Consider the following 23,459-nt stretch of genomic DNA (forward strand, 5'->3'; position numbering starts at 1 on the left):
ATCATGTGTAAAAATCCCATGTGAAAATAAATGAATCATTTTAAAAAATCCCATGTGAAAAGAAATGAATCGTAAAAAAAAAAAAAAAATCGCACGTGAAAATAAATTAATTGTCTGTAAATAACCAAGTGAAAAATGAATCATGTGTAAAGAATTGCATTGAAAATATGAATCATGTAAAAAAAATAATCATATAAAAAAAAAATCAGATGTGCAAGAATATTAATAATGTGTAAATAATAAAGCGAAAAATGAATCACGTTTAAAAAAAAAAATCACGGGTGAAAATAAATGAATCGTAAAAAAAAAATTGTGTGAAAATAAATAAACCATGTAAAAATGTTTTTTAAAAAACACGCCTTTCATGTGAAAATTGTGTCTAAAACCACATGTGAAAATTTGACATTGTTGCATAATGCGATTAGTAACATGAGAAGTCTGTGTGATTTTTTCTGTAAGGGGTGAAATCTTGATCCTTATTTTGAAATCTTGTAAATCTTAAAAGCGGGACATCAATTAGAGAAACAGACTCTAATTTACATGAGTCATCGGCTACATCCTCACACAACATCCTGAATCCAGGTCAAATCGGCCCGGACTTCTGCTTACTGGTGTCTTGTTGAGTGATACACTGAGTGATTTCCATGTTTTTGGACCACTAAAAGAGGCATTAGGCAGAAAGACCTTCTGGTCGGATAAAGAAGTACAGCAGATGGTACATCAGTGGCTGCATATGCAACCAAAAGAATTTTTTTGTAGAGGAATCCAGACACTTTAGTTTAGTGCTGGTACACTTGCACTTGACGAAATGGAGATTATGTAGAAAGTAATGCACCATTGTGGCGCCTACAGTACTGTGCAAAAGTCTTATGCACCCTATTCTTTTAGTACAAAGATATTTATACATAGATATTTATTTTGACTTCTTCATTACTGAGTCAGTACAAAAACATTTTATAATTCCAACCATTTCTTTGCCAATAAAATAATTAAATGTTACAGAAAAATGTTTTCATGTCAGTAAAGAAGGCAACATATTGCGTAACAGATCACTTTTCAGACAAAAAAAAAAAAAAAGATAATGAAGGCTGCTGGGAAAAAAGAAGCAAGTGAAAAATCAAAGTCTCCAGAAGAACTGTAACAGATTCTCCAAGATGCTCAGTAAAACTAGCTAAAACTGCACAAATTGTACCTGAGACTATTAAACTGCACAAAGTCTACCTGAGGCTATTAAACTGCACATATTGCACAATAAAACTGCACAAAAAACTACACAAATTGTACCTGAGACTGTTAATTATTTTTGTTAAATAGCAAAGGCTTGTCATACCAAATACTGACTTTCTTTAGTATATTACTGTTTACTACTCTTTATAGTATTTGTTTATTTAGAAACATATAATTTCATTATTTTTGAAGGCATCTTTGCTCTAAAGCATTTATTTGCATGTGCCTTTTGCATATTTCTGTAATTGCAATATACAATACAATTTTTTTTAAAATAAGATTTTCATTTGTCAGTTTTTTTTTTTTTTTACTTTACAGTCAACATCTTTTGTTTTCACATGAGTTGTCTGTAAGAAAATAAGTCTTTTGAAAAGAACTGAGATTTTAACAAACTAGAATTTTAGTTTTGTTGTGGTTTTTGCATTACAGATACTCTCAAAACAGATTTAGAGATCTCTTTGTAAAATCTTGCCTCTTTAGTTTTGCACTGGAGCTACAAGGCTAATGTAGCTAACAAGTAATGCAAGCTTATGACCTCCAGTTTAGCATCATGTAAACTACATGTCTAAATCATCCTACACATCTCTCTCTGCTGGCCAGATGATACACTGAGGCTATTACAAACTTAATAATAAATACAGGGCAAAAAAAATCAGCTGACTGCACAAGGGGAATGGTAAGACTTCGCAGGATGGGAGCGACAGTATGGTGCAGGAACCAGTAGCCACAAAAAGCAGGTGTTGGATAATTAGAAGGCTGGTGATGGTGAAATCTGATTGGGTGCTGTGTGACAACAGCTTGATTAGTTGGGGATTTGGGACTCTTATTTGCATATCACCATAATGACTGAGGTGGAAAGAATTAGAGTTACACTGTGAGAATATTGGCTTATGCTAAACATGTTACTTTTAATTAACTGTGAAATATTTGCAAGGGGGTTTATGAGTAGGGATACATCGATACTGATACTTGTATCGGGATTCAGTCCGATACCTTGCTCATTTACTTGTTTACATAAAAAATGTTGTGATTAGCATATAATACCATGTGATGAACATCAACAGACAGCACGGAATGACAGTGATCTGAATGTATTTCACATTTGGCAATCAAAGCAAAGCAGACTGCAAACTGTTCTCTGAAAAAATATGAAGAGAATCTTCCTACAATACAAGTAACATTCCCAGTTAGCACTTCAGTTCTGCAAGCACTGAGACATGCTTCCTGAACTTTCCTCTCGTTTTCCCCTGCCCTCTGAAGGCACAATTCACGGCAACCTGCATTCATTTTTAATGTCCACGCTCGCTGATACTGCCCTGCACACTCAGGTTGGCTGTCCTAGCAGTTATTTTATGCTTTGCGAGAAGAAACTTCCATAAATGCACATGCAATGCACATGCACATGCACATGCAATAATAATACAGTAGTCAAACTAATAATACAGTCAAACTAAGGCTTATTTTTTCTGTTTAACTCATGTTTTGTCCTGGTGAATTATGTATTATGCATTATACTACAGCATGTTGGACTCTGGTCCGGTTCCCTGGTGAACTAATGGCTAGCGTATGATGCTCGCAACACTGTAGCCTGGGTTCGATTCCTGGTCAGGGAACCGACCCCAGTGACTGGAGGGTTGCATGAGCCACTCTCAGTGCTAGTCCCAAGCACAGAAAATGGGGAGGGCTGTGTCAGGAAGGGCAGTAAAAGTTGTGACAGAATCAAAAGAAGTGGACAGGTGAACTGTTTCTTTAACAGCAGTTCTGACAATAGTGCAGCTGCAAATTACAGATTTATATTAATGCACTCATTCTTATATATTGTTTTTTTATATATAGCAACAGCTCATTCAAAGGGGTTTGTAGGGTTGAAGCACCACAAAAACAGATTAAAAATTGTATGTAATCATTGACATGGTGACATTTTCTATGAAGCAACTTATTTATCCTTTATGGAAGGAGTCTCCAGTGTCGGCTGTAACTTAATTAATCAACGCATTCTGACTAATCAGAACTCTGAATGTATACATTTTCCAACATAGGAAATTTTTCAGGACTGGAATTTATGCTTTGCAGTTTCTTGGTAACATGAAACTGTTTTTTTTTTCTTAGTAACCTCAAAGGAGAGAAACAAAGAGAAGCTGGTGAGGAAATGACTGTTTACAGCTGCTATAAGATATATTTGCAGAATTCTTTGACTGGTTCAGACGTTTTTGTAAAAGCAAGTACAATTTTGAGTTATATTTTAAAGGCCTCCGTGAGGACCACAATGAGAGGGTTTATTGACAGCATGAAAAATTTGTATGTGGCTCTTATAGTGAGTTTGTGTGAGGTGAGGATGATGTCTCAGAGACAGGTGAAAGATGTTAGCCTCCGACAGACAGAAAGTTGACGTCTTATTTATTTCCATCAGTGTCTTTGGGCTCTGAGCAACCTTTACCATTTAGTCGGCTGCTTTAGACACATCTACACTAAAACACACACACACACACACACAGGAATCCAGAGTTTTCAGAAAGTTCAGTCAAAGACTTGCCTGTTTCCCCAGCTTTTCTGAGCACTGGGTGCTTATGGGTACACTGAGTTTCTACTCTCAGCGTGTGGTAGTGAGAGAATGAGATTGTGTTCATGCACCATTTCACTCAGAGCCGTAAATCGCTTGTGGGCTGTGCAGCTCGGAGGAACATTAATCTGACTGTGCCTTGCACTCTCAGCCTCCTCTCCAGTCTTAACATGCACTTTTTTTAGCTTTATCCACCAGCCAGCCAGACACTTCGCCTGTCCCCGCTGTCCATTGCACCGAAATGGAAAGTGAGACGTGTGCCAGCCTGAGAACTCCTCCAGAACTTATGGAGTGCAGCAGGAGAGCAGACAGCGAAACAGCTAAAGTGGGAAGGAGGAACAAGCGCAGCCAACAGCACTCTGACAAGCTCTGCTATCTCTGTCCAACCCCAATACGTCTCTCTTCCGCTCTGTTTCTCTCTCTGTCAACACCACTTCATTAAAAACATGGACAAAATCATTTTCTTTGCAATGTGGCGCTACGCACACATTGGTGAGCAACAAATAATTTATACTTGTGGATGTTTCAAAACCATTTTTTTCAGATGGAGTATTAGCATATGTTTTTTTTTTTTTGGTACTCGTTGATGATACCAAAATGAGTAAACTACTTGTTATTAAGCAATCTCAACAGTCAATGAACATTTTATTTAGCTCTGTGTACAGTCATGGGAAAAAGAAAGTACACCCTCCTTCAATTCTATGTTTTAATTTATCAGGGCCTAAATAACAATTGTGTTGTCCAACTTCTATAAACAACCAAATAACCTTAGGTGACAAAAAAAATGCAACAGATTTCAAAACATTTTTTCCCAAAAATTAAACCAGCATTCAGAAACCAGGTGGGAAAAAAAAAAGCACACCTTATAATTCAGTAACATGTAGACACACCTTTAGCAACAATAACTTATCAGTCTCTCACATTGTTTTCCCTAGTCACTCTTTTTCTGATTGTGCTGTCATGAACATGAACGTTGATTGTGCTTACAGAGGCCTGTATGGTCACATGATGTAGCTCTTGGGTTTTCTTTATAATTCTGAACATTAAACGGTCTGATCTTGGAGTGAATTTGCTGGGACTCCCACTCCTGGGAAGATTGTTAACTGTCTTGAAGGCTCTCCATTTGTAAACAATCCTTCTCACTGTAAAATAGGGAATTTCAAATTGTTTGGAGATGGCCTTATAACCCTTCCCAGATTGATGAGCAGCAACAGTTGCTTCAGTGAGGTCATGGCTGATGTCCTTTCATCTTTGCATGATGTAGACACACACCTGAGTGCTCCAGAAGGCCAAACTGCCAAATGTTCTGCTTTCATAGATGTAGTCACACTTCTTGATGATTAACTAATCTTGTGCATTTCATTAGTTACACCTGGCTGCTAATCACTGTCTTAATGACTGTGTAAGTAGAAAGGGTGTACTCACCTGGTTTCTGAATGTTGGTTTACTTTTTGAGAAAAAAATTAACATGAAATCTTTTTTGTTGTTGTTGTTTGTATATAGAAGATGGTGAGGACAGCACAATTGTTATGTAGGATCTGATAAATAAAAACATAGAATTGAAGGAGGGTGTACTTTCTTTTTCCTGTGACTGTATGTTGATTGCTGCCATGTGCTGCTAGCATTGAACTCCTAATGCTGAGTTTTTTGTTTAAAATGTTATGGCATTTAAACAATATCTATAATAGAGAATAGTACAGCAAAGCAGTATCATTAAAAATAAATGCAAGATGCCATGAATTGTACCTTGACATGCACACAAAGTGTAGACTGGGGTTCCCAAACTAAGGGTCACAGCCCTGCGTCAGGTCACTTGATTTACAAATGGGGTAATGAGAGAAACTCAAAATCTTCTTTTATGTTTTATTCATTTATTTTACATATTAATATTCCAAATATCACTAACTATGAAGAAAGAGCTTGTGTGCTACTATTTTGAAATGTTACTGTGAACAAGCCACATTTGTAATGAGCATTTTGTTAATCTATTTATAAAAATCATTCTTGTCTTGTGTTTTGTTTTCATATTGTACTAACATCCTCAACTGAGTTTTTAGACTGATGGTACTCTTAGTCCCTGACCTTGTAAACTAGCATAAGGAAATGTTTTTCTGTAAGCCACTTTGGATACGCCTGCTAAATGCTGTAAATGTTAAATATAGAGTATATTTCAAAATGTCTTTTTTTAGCTGCACTAATATACGCTGCACTAACATAGGAGTTCAGCAATAAAAATGGACACATTTCTCCATTCTACTCCATTCATTTACTACTTCTGCTAGTTCCTAGACAAGACTGAGTGACTCTTACTCAGTGGAGCAACAGCAAATAAACACAAAAATATGCCAAAATATTAAATATGGATTTACAAGCATGACAGTAATTAATGACAAAATGGCAAAGCTTGCTGTCAAATTGAAATGTCAATTTGAGGTCATTTGCCTAAGAAGGCTGAGAACCCCTAGTGTAGATGCTGGCGAGCAGTGGGAAAGGAAGTGCATGCATCTCAGTGCTTGGAGACTCTTTAATTAAAAAACAGTACTATGCTTTTTTTTAACGAAAGGAACACAGCAAGCCAATGTTAATAAACGGCTTTCAGAAGTGCTGCGCAAGTTCTCCCATGTTCTCATGATTATAGAAGTATGTATTCTGACAATTATGTGATAAAATTTTACACTGATACTGCTGTCCATACAATGACTATTCTGATATATAAAGGGTTTGTAGAATGGTGTGACACGAACCATATTTGAAAGTCAGGAAGACAGAGGAGATGGTTTTGATTCAAAAGGAATTGGTGATCACAGGCCACACCTTCCTGAAAGACAGCTGCAGCAAAGATTATACTTCCTGTAAAGACTGCAGATTTTTGGAGTGGAGCAGAAGCTCCTGATTTTGTTTTATAATGCTATATAATAAAAAATTGGTTTGGTAATCTGATAGTACAACAGAATAGTAGATTATCTTTCAGATCTCTTTATAAGCGTTCCATGTATGTTCTGTATTCGGAATACCAGCTCTTCATCTGGGCAGCGAATTTAGGCTAAAACCGGTTAAATGTTTATTATAAATACTTTATCAAGTTCCTTAATACCAAAAAAAAGTAAAAAATCAACAGTCTGGAGATACAGTAGTTAGATGGAGAAGGGAGAATCTTTCAGGTTCTAATTGTAATAAATACAAGCAGGTGGTTGGAAAGCCCAAGAAAAGTTCAGATGTTGTAGATGTTTTACAGGAGAATATCAGGTTGGTAGTCCATCACCTGAAGCTTGTTGCTGATACAGACAATGACCCAAAACACACAAGAAACTCAACAACAAATGAAAGAAAAAGAAAAAGAAGAAAATATGTGTGTTCTGGAAAGGCCAAAACAGAGTCCAGACTTTAACCTAATTGGGATGCTGTGGCAAGACCCAGCAAGCAGGAAATCCAAGGACTATTGATAAAAAACAAAAGTTTTATTGGGAGGAATTGTCTAAAATTCCTCCTCACTGTTGTGCAGGTGTAATTGGCAGCTACAGGACACATTTGGTGGAGGTTCTACCAGTTATTCCAGTGTGTTCGGTATAGACATGCAAAGTCATTTTTATTAAGTTTCATTACTTTAGACGAATGTGTTTGTTTATTAATGTAAAACATTTAGATCCGATGCTGCAACTTGCTTGGTTGAAATACATTCGAGCCATGGTGTTCGGTATAGACATGCAGTAATTTCAGCAAAATGATCAGTGAAACAATACAGAGTTAGTGAAAAAGCTGTGCTTTTATCAGATAAAACAGTATTTCAATCAGATTTCAGGGTTGGAACTCATTGTTGCATAACAGCTTAGTAACACCAACAATCATGTTACTCTGAGTTGTTTTAAATCATTAACCAGACTGTAAAAAATACAAAAATAAACAATGGATTAGGAAAGATAACGTACAACATACAACACAAAAGATATGAAAGATATACACAAAACCAACACGAAAGATATACACAAAACCAATTCAAGAAATGTGATGCTGAAAGATTATAATTTCAAGTCAGCCTTTTTCTAACTATATTAACTGCTAATGAATCTTATGAACTGCTATTGAATGAATCAGGCTCAGCAAAAATGAACTTATTCGCCAAATAACAACTCTCTGTTGCCTAGCAACAAGTCAGTTGTGGTGGATCTTTTTTTGTTGCTGAAGAAATGGTCAATATATAACATTCAAACCAATATGTTGTTTCTTTGCTTTGCTTCTTTTCTTTAATTTGTAAAATGTTGCATACAAGCAACAGAACAAATAAGGGAGTTTCTTGTCACAAATAACACGATGGCTGTCTTATTGCTTAAAAATGAGTAGATAAAAATCAGCAACAAGTTGCACCAGCTGAACACAAGTTCTATCATAGCAGAGTTTGAATGTAAATGGCCATTATGTAAATGGACAATTTTACACCTACCCCCTAGTAGGTGCAACATTCATCCTGAATAGAATGACTTCGTGATGCTGTATAGAGTGAATGATGCAGCCATTTGCAGAGTAAAAAGTAGAATTACACCTAGAATTCCATTTTTTTGTATTTTCCCACATTTCTTCATGTGGATAGTTGTTATACAACTTAAAATATACAACTACAGCTACAGCATACAGTATCAAGCCTAGTTCTCGTGTAGTCCAAACTTGAGATATTGGTAAGATATTATACACCACAAAATATTTTTAGAGTTTGTAAGCATTAGTTATTTTTTTGTTGCAATGGTTTGTTACTAAAATTCTTTAGTTCTTATTTAGTAACAAATTCTTTGTTACTAAATTTTTGTTTGCACTGTAGAGTCTAAGCAGCAGAACACAACCAGCACAAATCAGTATAAAATACAAACACAAGAGATGGATAAACTGAGTCACCACTTTATTGTAAAGCGCATTCCTTTTTCACTTTGTTCATTTATCGACAGTCAAACTATATCTAACTAGCAGTAAATATATTACACTGACAACATTATACTCTCAGCATGTCTTAATCATGGATGCAGATATGATGGTGAAATAAGTCATTCTGTGCAACAGAGTTATGATCAGTGATCACTTTACGCACTACTAGTTACGACGTATCTTTTGTGTCTGTGGTGCTACCGAAATTCTACACTGTGCTAGTTTCAAACTTTATGTTCAATTGGAGCAATCACTCTCGCACTCTATGAGAGAAATGATGTAAAATTTCTAATGTGAATATTCAGGTTCTGTCTTGTTTATATTGCAAGATTTACCAATGTGATTCTGAATTGTGATTCTGAACTTGCTGTCAGAGAATAAGGACCTGTTTCTCACTGTTTCTCAGCAACAGATTGGAAGTAAAAGAGCTTATAATTACAACATCATCCGAATGGTCACGTCGCAGCACCAGCACATATATTCAGCACGTGTTCACTCTGCAGTCTGTACACGCACACATTCTGCTATGGAGTGGATTTTTTTCAGCCACACTGATGAGTTACTCTGTCTGTGAGATGGTGAGAGTCAGAGAGACAGGAATAGAGCAAGGGAAGCAGGGAGGAGTGGAGACAAAGAGAGGGAGAGGGAGAAAGAGTGAGGGAGTGCGCCTGTACGTGTGGCCTATTTTCAGCCTAAAGAACAAGCCCAGGATGATAAGTAGAGAGGCTTCGGCTGAATGGGAAATGAGGATCGTGATGGAAGAAATCCCCAATACAAATCAATGACTACTACAACTAATGTGCTTGTTCTTGTGCATTTACTTTCATATTTAAATACATTTAAAAGTTTGTACTTCTCTACTTTAACTTGAGTGAAGAATCTGAAGCTGCACTTCAACTTTTACCAGAAGGATTAATTTAGATGAGTAACTGCAATTTTACTTGAGCAAAGAATTTGGGTTCTTTTATTACGTCTGCATATTAAACATATTAAAAGTAAAAATACCTTGCAAAGCAAACATGAAAACTGAGTGAATTACAAAGATAGAAATAATAATAATAATAATAATAATAATAATAATAATAATAATAAAACCCCAAGGATGCCATCACATTCGTCAGGAAAAAAATAAAGAAATCAATTTTCCCATTTAGACCTAACTATGGAGCTGACTTCAATCTAAAAATCCAAAACACTTTTTCTTTTGAAAAGTTTCTTATTCAGTCACCACCTCTACTCAAGCTTTGTGTGTGTTTAATTCTTAATACTTTCAAAGAGTTTTCACTTCCATTATTTCCTTATTCTTCTTGTACAAAACTGCCATTTTGTATAAGTGACTAAACAGGGTTATCATTATTTGCATTGGGGCTCCAGACTGATGCAACCAAAAAGCATTGCCTTATTGTCAGTAGATTGTGAGTTTGAATACCAATGATGACACAGCTGTCTGTGGCCGGTAGTTCAAGAAAGCATAAATGGAGAGATGGCATTACAACAAGGTGGAAGTGATGCAGATGATAACATCATTCCATGTAGGTAATAGACCAATGTGTGTGGTGCTGTTATAGTAAAATCCTGGGTAATGGCATGGTGTGATGAAGCAGAGTTATTGTTACCACCCTGAATTTTAAGATTATTTTATGTTTAATATTACTTTTTTGTTTTTATCTATTGTTTTTGCTATACACTGAAGACATTTGGGTTTGAGATCAAAAGATGAATATGAGACAATAGATCAGAATTTCAGCTTTCATTTCCTGATGTTTAAATCTAAATGTGTTAAATAACTTAAAACATGGCACCTTTTGTTTGAATGCACCCATTTTTCAAATGATCAAAAATATCGGAACATGTGACTGATATGTGTTTCTTGTTGCCCAGGTGTGCCCTGTTAGATTGATTGTTTAAACATTTAATATCTGTGAATGTCTACTCTTGGTTTGAACCCTGGGTTTCACCTGGGAAGACTGCATTTTTTTTTTTTTGTTAAAAAGGATAAATCAACATGAAGAGAGATGTCTTTGGGAGAAAAGCAAGTCATTTTGAAGCAGAGAAAGCAGAGAAGAAGGAAAATCGATCAGAGCCATTGCACAAGCATAGGGCATAGCCAATACAACAATTTGGATTGTCCTGAAAAAGAAAGAAACCACTGGTGTACTAACAACCAGATATTGAACAGGTCAGCCAAGGAAAACAACAGCAGGTGATGACAGAAACATTGAGACATTGAGCTGTGAAGAAAAACCCAAAAACAACAGTCAGTGACATCATCAACAACCTCCACAGAGCAGGGGTGAAGGTATCACAATCCACCTCTCTCAAAGTCTTGAAGAAGACTTTGAGAGCAGAAAAATGTTGAGGCCATACCACAAGATGCAAACCACTTATCAGCAGTGAGAATTTGAAGGCCAATTTGGAATTTGTAAAGAAATACAGAGATGAGCCACAAAAGTTCTGGAGCCAAGATTAACCTCTACCAAAGTGATGAAAAAGCCAAAGTGTGGAGAAAGAAAGGATCTCCTCATGATCCAAAACATATCAGCTGATCGGTCAAGCACAGTGGAGGTAGTGTCATGGCTTGGGCTTGCATGGCTGCTTCTGGAATGGGTTCACTAATCTTTATTGATGATGTAACTCATGATGGTAGCAGCAGAATGAATTCAGAAGTCTACAGAAACATTCTGTCTGCCAATTTACAGAGAAATGCATCCAATCTAATTGGGAGGAACTTCATCATGCAGTAAGACAATGGCCTAAAAAAAAACTGCCAACAAAACAAAGGAACTCATCAGGGGAAAAAAGTGGATTTAGACTGGCCAAGTCAATCACCAGACCTTAACCCAATTGAGCACGCATTTCACCTCCTGAAGAGGAATGTGAAGGGAGAACACCCCCCAAAACAAACAACAGCTGAAAGAGGCTGTGGTAAAAGCCTGGAAAAGCATCACAAAAGATGAATGCAACAGTTTGGTGATGTCAGTGGTTTGCTGCAGTTATTATTGAGTGTTATTTATTTTAATTTACTTTAAGATCTAAAAATGGGGTGGTCACCCATGTCTCAAACCTTAGGGTTATAGCTTTACCCCTGACTGTTACACAGCATTGACCCTGGAGACTCCTTCCATAAATAATAAATAAATGTCTCCTTACACAAAACTTCACGTTTTTTCATCCGTTTATGTGGCACTCTTGCTATACAAGGCCCTGTGAATAAGCTGTTACTACAGAAATAATAACATTAGAAAGGGCACATTAATATACAGCAGATTCAGAAAGTATTCAGACCCCTTGTTGCACAATTTATTGTGTTGTGGATTTGATTTTGAATGGATGTAATTGCCATTTTTACCCATCAATCTACAATTAATCACCCATAATGATGAAGTGAAAACATGTTTTTTTATAAATTTTCGAAACTTAATTAAAAATCAAAAACTGAAAGCTCTTATTCACAAAGGTATTCAGACCCTTTGCTGTGGCACTCCAAATTGTGGTCAGGTGCATCCTATTTGCTTTAATTATCCTTGAGAGGTGTCCAGAACTCAGTTGGAGTATACCTGTTGCAGTTTGAATTGATTGGACATAGTTTGGGAAGATACACACCAGGGTTTATAAGGGCTCACAATTTATACTTCATTGTAACTGCTGCCAAAAGGGGTTTCTACAAAGTATTGAATAAAGAGGTTGAATACTTTTGTGAATAAGAGATTTCAGTTTTTGATTTTTAATTAATTTTTGAAAATATCTAAAAACATGTTTTCACTTTATCATTATGGACAATTAAATGTAGATTAATGGTTAAAAATGGCAATTATATCCATTCAAAATCAAATCCACACAATAAAGTGTGCAACAAGTAAAAGGTTCTGAATAATTTCTGAATATGCTGTATAACCCTGTGATTTGCAGTTGTACTACTCTCAGAATTGCTGTTACAGAAAATTAATCAACACTTACTGACCAATCAGAATCCAGAATTCAGAGCTGTGGTGTAATTATAGCAGTCTGCTTTCTCTGCTGTGCTGTGTGTAGTTCTAAACTCATTTGTGAGGTTCAGGACCTCACACTGTTCCCAAGTAACCAGGATGATCTTAACCAAATTGCACCCTGTCCAGTAGGTGTGTTTCGTATTCAGTTAATTTGCGTATATTCACCAGCCTAAAATGGTTATGCACACACTTTTTAAAGTTCCACTCCAGCGTTTTTTTCCACCTAATCTCTCTACACTGTATATGTAGTGTGTGATTACCACAGATGAGAATTTGAAGCCGTTTTCCTGCACTAAGAACAAACACAGAAAACTTGTTTATGCCAAACTCACAAAGTCTCAGGGCAACTGTTGAACACATATATTTCTGCTTTAATTCTTCAGTTTATGTTATTATATTACTTTTTAATCATTTACTTTTTACTACTTGGTTGTATAGCTCTTTGAGCTTCCATGTGTATTATTATTATTATTATTATTATTATTATTATTATTATACACAGGGTGGAGAGAGATAAGTTTGAAAAAACTGTATTTGTTTACTGACATGACTACATTTACCATGCTACCGAGCTCAAGTCTAAGATGATCACCTACTAAACTAACCACTGTTTTGTTTTGGGTTTTTTTTTGCATTTTTGATATATTTTTAAAAGACGACAAGTTTACAACTGCCATCTACTTGCAGCATCTTGCCCTGGTCCCAACTGAGGAAAAAAAGATCACCAATTGTTAAGAACTCCACTAATTTTCAAGGAGCCCTCGGATTATCCATCATAACCCCAGAGGTCTGAGCTCAATCTTGGAGAGACGAATGAAGTGGACCAGAGAGTTTTCCCAGGATCAAATCAATCTCTGTGAGGAACTGGGTTGCACTCATGCTTAACCCTGCTCTGAACAGTGATATCCATCGGAAAAGGCAGGGGGATATTAAGGCTAGAGTTTCAGTCCTTCTCAGACTTATATCTAGTAAATAATGGTGCTTTATAGTTTCATACCACTGTTGGCACCTAACAGTGTCTCAAACCTGTCAAGTGTTTTTTGGAAAAGAGTGCAAACTTGGATTATTCCTGTACTGTTTTGGAAGAGCAGTCCATGGACAAACTTCTACATTGTCTTTAAAAGCATATCTGCTCCTCATTTCTCTGTCACATCAATTTGAAAAAAAAAACAAAAAAAAAAAAAACAAGATCACTGACCTTCTACCTGCTGCATCAATCAGTATGTATAAAGAACAGTTTCTATAGATTTACCATTTTGGTAAATCATAAATGCATTCAAAAACAGAATGTCTGAGAGGGCTAAATGCCTTCTTTTACCCCAAGTGTATTTGGTCTGCCCTAGCTGTTAATTTACACTATGTGGCCAAACGTATGTGTACACACGACCATCACACCCATATATGGGCCTTCCCGAAACTGTTGCCACAACATTGTAAGCAAACAGTTGTCTAGGATGTCTTTATATGCTGTAGCATTAATAATTTCCCTTTGATGGAACTTAGGGGCCTAGTCCAAATTTATTTCTTTGTGACAATACCCCAGCACACAAAGTGAGGTCCATAAGTACAGTATATGGTTTGCCAAGCTTAGTCTGGAAGATCTTGAGTAGCCTGCACAGATCTCTGACCTCAACCCCACTAAACATCTTTGGGATGAATTGGAAGGCCAACTCTACACCAGACCTCACTTGACCTCAGTGCCTGACCTCAATAATGCTCTTTTGGCTGACTGGGTAAATCTCCACAGCCTCACTCCAACATCTAGTGAAAAGCTTTTCCTGAAGAGTGGAGGTTATTATAACAGCAAAGTGGGACTCCATGTTAATGATAATGGTTTTGGAACATATGTTTGGGCACATATGGATGTGATGGTGAGGTGTCCACATATTTTAGGCCATGTTGTGTAGCTAACAAAAAATGCAAGTCTGCTTCACCAAAAACCTTTTCTGCATACACAGAATGCCAGGCCTTTTCTCCCAGTGAATGTAGGTGGAAGTGATCCAGATGATAACATAGTCCCATGTAAATAATAAACCACTATGTTTGTTGCTGTTGTAGTAAAATACCTAGTGACGGAGTGGCATGATGAGTTACTATTACCACCCCGATGTTGATTATTTACAACAACTACAATTAATTACAATTAAAAACAATTAATTGTTTATATGGAGTGTCTGTCATACACTGTGTAAGTCATTACTATAAAAATGGTAATGTATTATAATGTTTTATGTCAGAGCTGCTGTTATAGAAAATTAAACACCTTCTGACCAATAAGAGTTGAAAATTCAACAATAGTGTGGTGTAAGTAAAAATTAGATTACAGAATTTGTATATATTAGCCTCATAGCTCTGGGGCAAAACTTAAGAAGCACTTCAGTCACAAATATGCTTTGACTGATTTAAGGAATAAGAGACATTATGGGTCAGGAGGTAGAATATAGAAATTAATTACAAGTTCTTGTTATTAAATAGACTAGAAAGAATCCCATAAACCAACAACTGGTTTTATTTGTTTTAATCCATGAACATAAAATGGTTTGCACTCATCTGTGCCTGTGTGCTGGGGTTCTGAAGAACAGATTGCACTGTGTGCTTTTGCAGAACACAGCACCTTCTCTAATGAGTTCATCTCTGCCCAAAGGAGTCGAGCAATTATTGGCTATTTGTTTCCTTGCTCCATTAAGTTGATGCATTATTTATGGGGAGAAACCCCACACACAAACAGATTAATGAAACGTTATGAAATAAAGTGCTGCCAAATAATTTTCTCCATTATTTTCCTGTTTATGGAATGGTGACTTTTAAAATTCTTTGTTATAAAAATTAATTGAGCTGGGAATTAACATGTCAAGATTTGTGTTTAAGAGGAAAACACAAGATGCTCTCAGTTATAAAGTGGATTGGCTGTAAGAAGCCACATTTTGGACCAATGACCAAAATTTTAGACCATACCGTCCTCTCTGAAAGTATTGGAACAGCAAAGCTAATTCTTTTGTTTATGCTTTACATGGAAGACATTTGGGTTAGAGATCAAAAGATGAATATGATACAATAGATCAGAATTTCAGTTAATTTCCTGATATTTACATCTACAACTTAGAACCATAGCACCTTTGGTGGCAGACCATCCAATGTTTAGGTGAGCAAAAGTATTGGAACATATAGTGTATTATAGTAAATTAAAGTAAATAACACTCAATATTTGGTTGCATATCCCTTGCTTGCAATAACTGCATCAAGCTGTTATGAAATATATGCTCAGTTGGGTTAAAGTCTGGTGATTGACTTGGCCAGTCTAAAACCTTCCACTTTTTTCCCCTAATGAAGTCCTTTGTTGTGTTGGCAGTGTGTTTTTGGTCACTGTCTTGCTGCATGATGAAGTTCTTCCCAATTAGATTGGATGCATTTCTCTGTAAATTGGCAGACAGAATGTTTCTGTAGTCTTCTGAATTCATTCTGCTGCTACCATCATGAGTTACATCATCAATAAAGATTAGTGAGCCTATTACAGAAGCAGCCATGCAAGCCCAAGCCATGACAATACCTCCACCATGCTCAACTGATGAGCTTGTACATTTTGGATCATGAACAGATATTTTCTCCACACTTCGGCCTTTCCATCACTTTGTTGAAAGTTAATCTTGGTTCCAGAACTTTTGTGGTTCATCTCTGTATTTCTTTGTGAATTAAAATCTGGCCTTATCTTATCTGATTCTTATTGCTGATGAGTGGATTGCATCTTGTGGTATGGCATCCATATTTCTGCTCTTGAAGTCTTCTTTGAACAATGGATTGTGATACTGTCACCAATGCCCTGTGGAGGTTTCTGGTAATGCCAGTGACTTTTGTTTTGTTTTTTTCTTCACAGCTCTCACAATGTTTTTCTCATCAACTGCTGTTGTTTTCCTTGGCCGACCTCTTAAAAGTTTGGTTTTAGTTTCTTTCTTTTTCAGGACATTACAAATTGTTCTACTGGCTATGCCCAATGATTGTGCAATAGTTCTGATATATTTTCCCTTTTTTCTCAGCTTTATAATGGCTTGCTTTTCTCCCATAGACAGCTCTCTGGTTTTCATGTTGGTTTATCCTTTTGAACAACAAATGCAGTATTCACAGGTGAAACCCAGGGCTTAAACCTAGAGTAGCCATTCAGAGCTATTAATTGTTTAATTCAATTTAACAGGGCACACCCTTTCTCACAGGCTGAGAAAGTCAGCCCAGACTTTTCCCGAGGGGTCCCCAGACATTTCCAAGCCAAACGTGAAATGTAAAGATCTACAGCAGGCCCTGGGTCTCCCTTGGACCTGGTCTCCATCCAATGGGACATGCCTGATAGAGTTTAGCACACTTCAAATTGCCCCCTTTATTACCACATCATCTGGCTTTTCTCAAGCCAGAGGAAGAACGCCTCTACTCTGAGGCTCTCCCAGTTTGTTGAAATGGAAACTAGTTTTTGCTGTCTGTACTATTCTTTAGGACATGACCACAGTTGAGGATAAGGACATAGATTGATCAGTAAACAGAGAGCTTCATCTGAAAACTAAGCTTTTGCTTCTCCACCACAGACTGGTACAGTGTCTACTCTCTTTTTCCATCACTATGACAATAGACTGATAGTAATGAATTTAAGAAGATCACTGCACAGAATATGGACTACTTATTTGACAATCTTTGCATAAAAGAAACCAAATATTGCCTTGATTCTGTACTACATTGCCAAATCAAGTATCAGGTCCACTTTCAATACAGTTCTTTTTAAAAAAAAAAAAAAAAAAAAAACCTCGATTGCTATGGTCAGTGTATTGTCCCCAATCTACCCAGAACATCAGTGGAAAGTGACCACCATAGGAGCACCTCAGACCAGATCTGGGGGATGATCCATTCTCAGCACAGTAGTGACACTGATATGGTAGTTTGGGTGGTGTATAAACAACTTGTTGAGGTTTTTAAACACCTCAGTGTAACCGGTGGGTTGAAAAACAGTCCCCAACAAGCCAACAATGTCAACCAACAGCAGTCCTGTATTAAAAAGTGCTCACCTGAGAATGAAACGCTCCACCTGGGAGGTACTGGAAAAAAAGACATAGAAGGTGGCTGTGTCTGTGGTCTTCAGAGGTTTAGAAGAGGTCTGGATTATCACAGTGCCACCCAGACGCAGGCGCATGAACATAGGGTTCCCTGGAGGTGACCGTAAGAGAGTTACATAGCCAACTTTCTTCAGAATGGATCTGGATTGCTGTCCACTGATCTCCTCCTGAGTTGAACTAGGCCACTGCTTACTGTCTTGAGGGATACACTGGTTGGTTGGACTGGGCCTGGTCTGATAGTAAAGCTCCACAACAGTCCCTCGTGAAGAAGCTCTGTGCTCCTTGCTGGATCTGGCACTCCTTGGGCTGAACCATGCTGGCTCAAGCCTTAACTGGGCCAAACAGAAGCCTCCATTTTCAGAAATGGAGCAGGTACCTCTGATCTCTTGCGATTTCCAGAAGGCGTGTGCTGTAACACATATGTACCCCTTGTCACTCTGCCCTTGACTGGCTCGACCTGACAAATCCATCATGTCATCTATCTTGTGTGTCGCATAAAACAACAGTTGTATAATGGGGGATGCGGAACGTACCTGATGAGCCAGTGTAAAGGCTCTGACCCTGGGACTAGTGTTAATCAATTCTAGAGGGATAGCCTGTTCTACAGACACGGGTCCAAAGCTGATGTTGATGGTAGGCTTCCCAGTGAGCCCAGTGATGATGAAGGGTTGTTTCTGTGACTGTTGGGTAAAGTTTCCCATCGAGGCCTGACTGGTGTCTTTCAGAAAGAAATGATCTGCATTGATGATCTGGTAGGTCAGTTCTGGTGAAGAGTTTATTAGGTCTTCTGATAGCTCCTCCACCTTTGCTCCTACAGAAGACCATGAATTAGGTTCAGTCAACAAATATTGTTTGATATTTTAGGGGATAAAATGATAGCATACACATATTGCACTGGTAAATACTGCTGTATAGGTACATTTTTGTACTCCAAGGTACCAAAAATACAAAGGTACTCATAAAGGTATAACCCCATACACCTAAAACAAATTTTGATACCACCGACCACCTACAGTAATGGACACTCACCGACCAATTTATTAGGAACACTAATAGATCTGCTCATTTATGCAAATATGTATCTAATCAGCCGATCATGAGGCATGCATAAAATCATGAAGGCATGGGTCAAGAGCTTCAGTTAATGGTCACATCAAACATCAGAATAGGGGAAATGTGATCTCAGTGACTTTGACCATGGCATCATTGCTGGTGCCAGACAGGGTGGTTTGAGTATTTCAGAAACTTCTGATTTCTTGGTATTTTCACACACAACAGATTCTAGAGTTTACGCAGAATAGTGGGGAAAACAAAAAACACCAAGTAACCATCAGTTCTGTAAGTCGCAGCACCTCGTTTATTAGAAAGTTGTGAGCAGAAAAGCAAGTTTTGCCTAGTTTTAGAAATAATTTGGTTGTTATTTCAAAAGAAGCATTATTTTTAACAATAATAAAACACATGTTGTTAAAGTCATACCTTTGTTCTTTTGTGTGCATTTCTAATAGGTACTACTATTCTATACTTTTAAATTAATCTCTGCTCCCCCTCCTATCTAAACTATAACAAGAGAAGAGGGAGAAATGATCCACATACATACGGTATAGCTACAATTCTAAATCAGGCCATTTCTTTAATGCATGATCACTATTTTAATATCGAAATATTGAAATTGGCCCCTGCGACAAATAGCTAGCTCTTTTGTCTGCCCTGTATCTGTAATTTCACTCCCTGTTCTTTGCTGACCATGAAGTATAGGCTCACTTTCTGTCATGGCTAGCCAAATGCAAACCAGCTACTAGTCACTGACTTTAAATATTACTCACTGACCATCAATGGCTACTACCTTCAGCTTACATTAATTTATAGCTGCTAGCTAGATAGCCCAAGGCTATATGGGGACGTGACAGTGCTTACTGCTGATGAAAGACTTAAGTTTTATAATGAGGTTAATTAGGGACAATCATGAAACTATTCACTGATTTTCAGAATGAAGTATAGGAGTAAAGGAGGCCTGCCCTTTGTGCCTTTAACTTTCAGAAATGGAGACAGGCCTTTGTGTTTGTAAGACTTACTGAAAGAGGTGTGGCCTACATGTCAGTCCTAGTTACAAAAAAAAGTGCAGCGTCTGTGACTGGCATTCTAGTGAAGGAGGCATGGATTTTGTGCCTGTCAGTCTCAGTGAAGGAGATGTGGCATCTCTACCATCAGTCCCACTGGAGAGGGTGTGGCCTTTGTGTCACATTTTTCATTTTTCACAGCCTCTTCATGATGCATTATACAATCATCCCAACTGTAAATAGTTAATTTTATCACAGGGTAAAAAATTTAATTCTCTTATAACATAAACACCAGACTCTCCCTGGAGCCTCACTCTGGAACTGTGAAAAAGGATTTCTTCGTATGCAGCCCTCTCAGAGAGCAGCAGGAAAAGCAGTCATAAATGCTCTCATCAGGTGTTCACTGTCTCAAGACAAGCAACATGCCAAATCCCTCCTTGAGCAGATACTTAGCCAGAGACACTGAGGATTCATCTTGACACTTTGCACTTCTTTGAAGTCGTAGTGTTTTTTCAAAGAGACGTTCCCATGTGTTATACAAACCATCAAAATATATTAGACAATGTTTTTATATCTTATTGTCATCACTTCTCAGAAAACTCCAAGCATCAAAAAATTGTTTATCAGCATCACATACAGATGCAGATTATCAACTGTGCACTGGTTTACAAAGGACACATTTTAGTAAGTTTTTCGCAGTATGTCGCAGGCTCCCCTATTAATCTGATGTTATCTAGCATACATATTGAATTTAGGGTTACGGCAAAGAACCAAGATGTCCCTTTGGACAGAAAAACACCATCAAGTCTTTATCAGTGCTGGACAGACAACTTGAATTTCCACTCTATTATTCAGGTTATCTCTAAACCAACACAGCCGTGCACCTCAATGACACGCTGCTAATCCGTTTGATGAACCTTCCTACTGGCTTCATATCGATTTTAATGCTATGAGGTTAACAAATAAATCCTGTCTCTAAGCTGGGGCTGGAAATCCCATGTGGACTCAAAGTAGGTTAATGGCTACAGCTGCAGGGGAGAAGTGCACTAACTAGTGCGTACAAGGTTGTCCGAGTATATTAGGCCAACAGTCCAGCTCCAACTGCATCTAATTATCACCATGATCAATGAACCTTATGTTTGTGATGAGTTACAATGCCATGAGTCAGAATCGCAAGTAGGATAATACCTACAGTATAACGCCAAACCGCATAAATATACTATCATATAGAACTAGATTACGTGACGTACTGTACCACGTTTACTTTCGGAGAAAGTTGCATGTTCACTACTAATACACAGAAGATGCACTAAAAAGAAATGAAGTGGAAGAGGCGGAGCCATCAGAGACCACTGCAGTTTTATGTCATCCTTACAAAAGAACTGCGTCCAGGTTACAGTGTTTCACTAGGTATTAAAGCTAGGTCATTTTTAGCTTCTGAAATAATCTGAGCTAACAATTTTAGGTTAGTGGAATGTTTTATGAACGCTATGGTTCTAGGAACATTTATTTCCAAAAATGTTCAAACTAGCAAGTTCTCTGAGTGCTCTTAAAATGTTTTTACATAATGTTTAAACATTTTTGAGAAGATTTTACATAACATTTACAAACATTTTTAGTAGTTTTTTTTATACTGTTTATAAATGTGTATATGGGGAGTTTTTTTTTTTTTTTGAAAAGTTACATAATGTTTATAAATATGTTTACAAGGTTTTTACATAATATTTTTAACCTTTTTTTTCTGAAGGTTTTTATGTTAATTTTTTTAGTTTTTTTAGTTTTAATGCAAAAATGCTAAACATTTTGACATGATGTTTATAAACAATTTAAGGTTTTTAAGTAACATTTATAAACATATTTTGATTTTTATTTACCCTTTAGAAATTTTTATTTTACATAACATTTATACACTTGTTTTGACAAAGATTTTACTTACTGTTCACAAACATTTTGTGTAATGTTGATAAGCATGTTTTCAGAAGGTTTTTACGTAAAATTTATAAACATGTTTTAACATAATTTTTATGTAACAGATTTAATAAACATTTTTACATTTTTTAATGTAATATTTACAAGCATTTTTTAGAAGGTTTTTAAGTAACATTAGTAGAGGGACAATTACATTCCACAAAGGGGCTTCAGTTTTCTTTCTGTTATTGTTAAGGAGATTTTGGTTGTTGGGCTTCCACATTTAACATGAAAAAACAAGCCAAACAGCAGTTTATTTCCACTTTGACAATTTCCACCTTTGTACAATTTCTACAAAGTATGAAGGTCCAGCTGATTCAATCCCCATCATAACAGTACAGCCCAGTGGATTTGAGTTTCAGATTTGAGATTTGAACTTCAGCATAGAGCAGGTGAAAGAAGTGTCCCTTAATATAGAGGTTCCTAAATACATATACCTAAATAAAAGACTGTTTAGTTACTGGAGAAGTGCAACCTTTATATGGCTTCTTTTAAAATGCCTTAATTTGAAAATGTACTTTAGACATTTAATAGCACTAACATTCTGTTATTTTATTTAAATCAGTGTATTGTTATTATTATTATTATTATTATTATTATTATCATTATTATTATTACTATTGGTGGTGGTGTTGATGGTGTTGCATAAAGCATGCTGTATGAGACATTTCTAATTTTAAAAAAAGCTAATAATTAAAAGTATAAAAATGGTACAATCAATTTCAAATCAATTTGTAAAGGAAACTCTTACCTTTTATTACTGTAGCAAGACACATGGCAATGGCGATTTGCAGCATCGTCATAGGTAAAAACTCTGTGCTTAACATCACTACAAACTGCAAAAACCCATCAATTAAATGCAGGCACCATGAAGCTCAGTGGCTCCTAAAAACCCTACATGGCCATTGCGCAGATGGAGGACAGTCCAACACTCTTCACTCTTAGTCCTGTGGAGTCAAACAGCCTATTTCAGGATTACCCCTTTAGGCTGAATTCCTCTGTGGAGTCACATGATCTGGAGCTAATAGAAGAGAAAAGTACTGTAATACAACAAAAGCAATAATAATAATAATAATAATAATAATAATAATAATAATAATAATAATAATAACAATAATGTTATTGCTATTGTTAAAATTATATTTGGGTTTTTTTGTGGGGTTTTTTTTTGCGTTTACAGTTGGTACTATATTACAGAATTGATAATGTTCCATTTCATATGTAATTTTTGTTAAATATTTAGATATGTTTTAATAATATAATAATAAAAAATTTATTTAAAATAAAAATTGTAAAATAGGCAAATAATAATCACTAAATAAATAATAGCAGTGACAGAAAGAAAAAAAACAGACTCTGGCAACAGAAACGTAGATGTCATCAGAAGCGGGACAGTTTTTGTTATATTTTATATAACATACTAAAAAAAATTGCACAAACGTTAATAACAACTCTAATAATAATATCTCCTCCCCAAACCTATTTTGGTGCAAACTGGTTTTAAACAAATTCAGGACCTTTTTCTTTCTTTCTTAGATAAGAAGCTGTACAAAAGTGGGATATAAAATTTTATTTGGATTATTTATTGTTAATTGTTGTATATTATTTTGCATAGTGGAAATATTTTCCCAAATGCTGCATTCACTAAATGACGTAT

At 36.4% G+C, this 23,459-nt stretch overlaps 1 protein-coding gene across 1 annotated transcript in view; it reads right to left on the reverse strand.

The window, feature by feature from the left end:
- si:dkey-1d7.3 (transmembrane protein 132D) overlaps positions 1 to 22,726 on the reverse strand; it is a 38,867-nt gene extending 16,141 nt beyond the window's left edge. The window contains exons 1-2 of the mRNA XM_026941527.3: positions 22,554 to 22,726; positions 17,730 to 18,588 (exon numbers count right to left, since the gene is read on the reverse strand). Coding sequence (XP_026797328.3) covers positions 17,730 to 18,588; positions 22,554 to 22,629 — 935 coding nt within the window. The 5' untranslated portion in view covers positions 22,630 to 22,726. The remainder of the gene's footprint in view (positions 1 to 17,729; positions 18,589 to 22,553) is intronic.
- Positions 22,727 to 23,459: the final 733 nt, after the last annotated feature.

The sequence above is a fragment of the Pangasianodon hypophthalmus genome, chromosome 15 (assembly GCF_027358585.1).
Source record: "Pangasianodon hypophthalmus isolate fPanHyp1 chromosome 15, fPanHyp1.pri, whole genome shotgun sequence".
Taxonomy (NCBI): Eukaryota; Metazoa; Chordata; class Actinopteri; order Siluriformes; family Pangasiidae; genus Pangasianodon; species Pangasianodon hypophthalmus.